Source organism: Hippopotamus amphibius, chromosome 11 (genome assembly GCF_030028045.1).
Source record: "Hippopotamus amphibius kiboko isolate mHipAmp2 chromosome 11, mHipAmp2.hap2, whole genome shotgun sequence".
NCBI lineage: Eukaryota > Metazoa > Chordata > Mammalia > Artiodactyla > Hippopotamidae > Hippopotamus > Hippopotamus amphibius.
The window spans coordinates 41,800,959-41,806,958 of record NC_080196.1 but is presented as its reverse complement, the minus strand read 5'-3'; the positions used below and the strand labels follow the sequence as shown (position 1 = coordinate 41,806,958).

Below are 6,000 nucleotides of genomic sequence, written 5' to 3'. Positions count from 1 at the left end.
CCTTTCCCTGACACTTCAAGGAGACTGTCGGCGTGTGAACCTTCCGCTGGTCGCCGGCGAAACCTTTCAGATCTCCCTCCGCTGAGAGGCAGCGGGCGGGGCTGCGGGAGAGAGCGCGCCAGGAGCTCGCCCGCCCCGCCCCTCGCCGCGCGCGCCCCCGCCGCCGCGCGCGCCCCTCCCAAGCGCGCGCCCCGGGCCGCTGCCAGGCTGGCGGGCGGCGAGATCTCTGCGTCCCGCGCGGGTGGGTGGGATCGTGGCGGAGCTCCGGGCGCCAGGGCAGGGGCGGGAGAGCGCCATGGCGGCGTCTGTGGCGGCGGCATCCGGTCCCCGCGCCGCGGGGAGGTGACGGGCCGCCTCTTCTCCGCGGCTGAGGAGGCCACAGCTGCCCGCCCGCCTTCCACGCGGGCCGCGGCTCCGGCATGGCCGGGCTCATTAAGAAGCAGATCCTGAAGCACCTGTCCCGGTGAGAGCGCCAGCGCCGGCCCCAGCGGTCCCGGGCCCCTCCTCGCCCCCTTCGACCCTCCTCCCCGACGCCGTGCTCCGGGCCGGCCTCCCTCTCTTCAGCCCGGGCCGGGACTCGGCGGCGATCCCCGCCTCAACTCGAGCCGGACAGCCGCCTCCCCGCTCCGGTGGCCCCGACCGTTGTCACCGCCCTGCTCTTCCCCGGTCCTGGGCCCTCCGGGACCCGGCGCCCCTGCCCGTGCGCGGGTGCCCAGGCTCTCCTCCCTATCCTAACAGCTCCCCGGCCCAGCCGACCCCGAGGGTCTCCTGACCGGCCGCGCGCACCCTCAGCTCCCACACCGCCGGGCAGGTCACCCCGTCCTCCCTTGCATGCTCCCCGGGCCCTCAGCCCGTCACTCCGTGGCCCCCGCTGTTGCCACCCTTTCCTGCCCGCCCCGCAGTGTTTTCTCTCAGCGGAGGACCCGCTGCTCCTTCCTCCGAGCCGGCTGCCCGCCTCTTTACCCGCCCACTTCCCCCTCCCCGGCCTCTTCCTCGTTCTGCCCAGACTAGAAGCTTCTTCCCGGGCCCCTTCTAAATAACACTGTCACCTAGTCCTGCATGGCTCATTTTCCGCTCAGATTCCCAGCTCCCAGCTCCTCCTCTTCATCGTCTGGCTGACCCTGTTGCATCACCCTTGCAAAAGATCTAATCCTTGCACCCAGAACCCTTCCTCTGATCACCTTTCTCCCTCCTTTGCTTCTCTTCTCCTTACACAAACTAAACAGAGAAAGGTCATGAGAGTTGGGCATAAAGTTTCAACGACCTTCCCTTTAAGATGTGGAAGTTTTTTGACAGCCTGTGAAAAGGACTAATGATGTCCACTTCTGCTTTGCAGTCATTTATTAAGCAGTGTCATGTCCCTCAAGTCATTTGGACCCGAACAGGGTGACAGGCAAAACAGTTCACTGAGGGTGACTGCTGACCCCTGAGTTATGATTGCAGGTTGTCACAACGGGTGTCCACAGAAATTGGAAGCTAGCCTTTCACTTCCTTTTCACTCCTTATTCCAGGTGGTGCTTGGTGATACCTTGATATCTTTAGACAGCCCCTGTGTGTCACTGGAGAGTATCCTTGGCTCCACAGTGGTCAGTGGTTTTCAGGAGGTGGGAGTAGGGGAAGAAGCCAGTCATGGGACCCGAGGCCTTGCACTCATGTGTCTTTCCTGGTCTTCTCATTGCCTTGGAGAGTGGTGTGTGAGACACTGTTGCTGTCACTGCATCTTTTTTGGCAGACACTTTGAGGAATTTACTGTTACTTTGATTTTAGACTTTAATTAGTGATTAGATTCAGATACATTTTTTTATTAATCACACCATGTTGGGTTTTTTTTTTTAATACATTTATTAGTTGTGTTGGGTCTTCGTTTCTGCACGCAGGATTTCTCTAGTTGTGGCAAGTGGGGGCTACTCTTCATTGAGGTGAACGGGCTTCTTATTGGCTTCTCTTGTTGCAGAGCACCGGCTCAAGGCGCGCGGGCTTCAGTAGTTGCAGCACGGGGGCTCAGTAATTGTTGCTCGAGTGCTGTGAAGTGAAGGCTCAGTAGTTGTGGCACACAGGCTTAGTTGCTCTGAGGCATGTGGGATCTTCCTGGCTCAGGGATCGAACCCGTGTCCCCCTGCATTGGCTGGCGGATTCTTAACCACTGTGCCACCACTTCCCTTCCCTAGGTAGGGAAGTGCTACCACATCATGTTTTAAAAGTAAAAGCAGATTGTAGTCTGGCGCTGAAAAGTGCCTTTGGATCCTTTACTTGGGTTAATTCTCTAATATATTCTTTTTCAGGTAACATTCATTTGGGTGTTCCAGGAATTTGATTGTTCTGTGTAAAGACTATGTGTAGGACTAATGATTGTGAAATGAGACAGAAAATTTAAGTGAAGGAAAACCATTAATTTGAATGAACACAGAATCAGAGAATTTTAGGGTTTAGAGATGTTCTTACCTAACATAGCACGGTGTTTAAGAGCGCAGATGCTTTCTGGTTTACTTTCTTTAACTGTAAAATGAGGATAATAGTATATAACTCAAAGGGTTATTGTGAGGGTTACAGGAGTTAATACACAAGGGCTTAGTGCAGTGCCTAGCACATAGTAAGTGTTCAGTACAACATGAGCCATGGTTATTTTGGGGGCCACAACTTGTGCAACAGTTTGATATAAGGCATAGACTTCTCCCGAAAAATCCACATATGTGAACAGGTAATTTTTAATATAAGTTCCTGAGGGGGCGAGAGGGTTAAGAACCCCTTAAAGCAGAGGTCCCCAACCCCCAGGCTGCGGACTGGTATCAGTCCACAGCCTGTTAGGAACCGGGCCACACAGCAGGAGGTGAGTGGCCGGGGAGTGCGTGAAGCTTCATCTGCCACTCCCCATCGCTCCGCATCGCTAGCATTACCTCCTGAACCATATTCCCCCGCCTCTCAAACCGGTCCCTGGTGCCAAAAAAGTTGGGGACCGCTGGCTTAAAGCACTGCCTTAACCCCATAAGGCATCTTGAATGAATGCGCCGAATAACCCTTGACTAGTTCAACCTCTCATTTTATGGCTGAGGGAGCTAAAACCTGGGAGGATAAGTGACTTGCCTAAGTTGCAGTGGAAGAAGGTAAGGTAGAGCAACAGAGGGAGTTCCCTGGTGGTCCAGTGGTCAGGACTCCACACTTTAACTGCCAAGGGCCTGCATTCAATCCGTAGTCTGGGAACTAGGATCCGGCAAGCCCCATGGCGTGGCCAAAGAAAAAAGTAGAGAAATAGAACCTGGCTTCCTGATTCTGGTACATTTTCCCTGTAGGACACTCATGTTCTGTGCACTCTCTATGAAGATAAAGTTTTTAAAGAAAAATTTTAATAGTGTATGCTGACACATTCAGTGAATCCTTAGAGAACAAAGTATCTCTTTTAGATAAAGTAGGAATAGGTATGATAGACTTGGGAGAAGTTTCTTGTTTCCTCAGGGTTGTGTGGTTGACTGAGCAGGAGGGGGAGAAGGTTCTTCAGGGCTGCAATTTGGGGGCTCCAGGAAAGGTGCTAGGACATGGGTCTGATTGGGGGAAAGGTCAAATTCCTGAGCCCTTTCTGTTGGTTTAACTTGGAAAAGCTGCCTTAATCATGTGTGACATTTGTGTCTTTGTATGGTCTCTACTACACGTACAGAGGCCGGCCTGCCTGGAGGGGGACTCTAGCTTCTGTGGCTTGCCAGACCTGATGAGGAAGGAGAGAGAAGAGAAGGGATACTGGGTTACTGTATTAAATAAATATTTGTAGGTGTTTAATAACTACTTGATGATGATAGTGCAGCTTGACCTGGAGGAGTGTCCTATAGCAGAAAGGATATCCCAGTGACTTGCATATTATGTTTAATTTTGGTCATGAAGTGTCAGGTATTAAAGTTTCTTGTTGGAATGCATCCTACTTGTTAGTAGAGTTTTTGGTAAACAAGATTTGAAGGATGTGATGTTCAAGATACTTTTGTTAAGTGTTTACTCTAGGCCAAGCACTGATCTGGGCACTGGGGATTCAGCGGGGAAGAAGTGTAAATCTCTTTTAAGGGCTTTAGCCTATGGTTTGGATGACTGCTGTTTAATACAGATAGCTTTAATTTAATAGTATTCATTTAAATAGACCCAGGAAGAGACCTTTACTTAGAAACAAAAGTGGTAATTTTAAAAACATCCAAAATTGATTTTTTTACCAAATTAGGTAATTCTTGTTTTAGATCACCTTAGCTAATGACCTTTTGTTATACAGTAAGAAGACATATGATTGGTTGTAAAGTAAGTCAAGCTACTGTGGCTTAGGGAAAGAGCATTTTCTCTGGAGCCAGACAAGCTAGATCACCTTACAGCTCTGCCACTTAGTGAACAGGGCAGCCTTTCTGAGCCTTAGTTTTCTTATCTGTAAAAGATGAGAATAAGGAAGAATACTACATACCTAGCAGAATTTTTTGAGAATTGGGGATAAAGTATTTATTATAGTGCCTGGCATGGAAGTTTAATAAAGAGTAGCTATTATAACATGGCCAGAGAAGTTAAGGATACTTCCGTGGTATGGGTGATGGCAACTTGCCCAACTGGCTCTTTTAGAAACCCATTGGAAGTCTGAATTATTTACTCAGAATGGCTGCAGGAAGTGTGGCCCCGAGTGACAGAGGCATGGCTGATAGACATGATAGATATTTTAAAAAACATAAGCTTTAGGTGAAATTCAGAGGCATAGAAGATTTCAGAGTCCTTTCAGAGAATGAGAGAGCCTGACCGAGCTCAGCCGTTTTCCATTTCTGATCAGTGTCTCCACCTGGTTACACTCATCATCCTGGAAAGACCGCTGGGCCAGCCCTCGGTGGATCACTGCGAGCTGCAGGCTCAGAGAGGCGTGCCCTGCTTGCTCAGGGTCCGTTTAGGTGAAGGTTCCAGGGCACGCCCCTTTATACTAGACTTTACTTATTATCACCTTCATTTCCCGAATAATTATTTTGTGCATTTTCTGGTAATAGTGCAATCATATATGTCTTTGTTTCCTTCCTCATCTTGTTGTGTTGCTTCAGAACAAGTGCTTTTTTTACTTAGCAAATATTTAATAGTAATAGCCAACTATGCGAATAAGCACTTTACAAGTCTTATGATGATTTAATCCTCAGGGTATCCCTGTCAAGGAGACATTAGGCCCGTTTTATAGATGAAGAAATGAGGCACAGACAAGTTAAATAACTTGCCCCTAATTATAACTAGTAAGTGACGGAACTGAGATTCTAACACAGTCACTCCCATTCCAGAGCTGGGCTCCTTAATCACTCTGCTGCTCTAATGCTTCTCGTCTGCTGAGTATTTCACACTGAACATACTCTTGTCAGCAACCACGTGGAGGAAGAGAATATTACCAGCACCAGGAAATCCTCTGTGCTCCTCCCCTCCCATTTGTGTGTCCTGATTTCTAACAGGAGAGATTAGTTTTGTCTTTTTTGTACTTATATAAATGGAATCATAGAATGTATGCTTTCATGTCTGGCTTCTTTAGCGCACATTATTGTGATGTTAATTATCAATTTGTAGATTTTCCTTTTTCATTGCTGTCTAGTATTCTATTATGTGGATATACCTAAATTTATTTATACATTTTACTATTGATGGACATTTGGATAGTTTCCCAGTTTAGGGCTATGCCGAATAGTGCTGTTGGGAACATTCTAGTACAGCAGTCCCCAACCTGTTTGGCACCAGGGACTGGTTTCATGGAAGACAATTTTTCCACGGACAGAGCTGGTGGGGGGGGGTGATGGTTCAGGTGGTAATGTGAATGATGGGGGGCATGGTTCAGGCGGTAATACGAGCAATAGGGGAGCAGTGGGGAATGGCAGAAGAAGTTGTACCTGTCTGCAGCCTGGGGGTTGGGGGCCCCGTTTTAGTACATGTCCTTTGGTGAACAAATATATACATATCAGTTGGGGATATACCTAAGAGTGGAATTTCTGGATTGTAGGATATATATATGTTAAATTTTAGTAGATA

The 6,000-nt window shown here is 48.8% G+C and overlaps 1 protein-coding gene across 3 annotated transcripts in view; it reads left to right on the top strand.

Annotated features, from left to right (window-relative positions):
• The first annotated feature begins 207 nt into the window (after positions 1-207).
• BLTP3A (bridge-like lipid transfer protein family member 3A) overlaps positions 208-6,000 on the top strand; it is a 75,444-nt gene continuing 69,651 nt past the window's right edge. For all 3 annotated transcript variants that reach the window (XM_057699377.1, XM_057699376.1, XM_057699379.1), the window contains exon 1: positions 208-463. In XM_057699377.1, the coding sequence (XP_057555360.1) occupies positions 420-463 (44 nt within the window). In that variant the 5' untranslated portion in view covers positions 208-419. The remainder of the gene's footprint in view (positions 464-6,000) is intronic.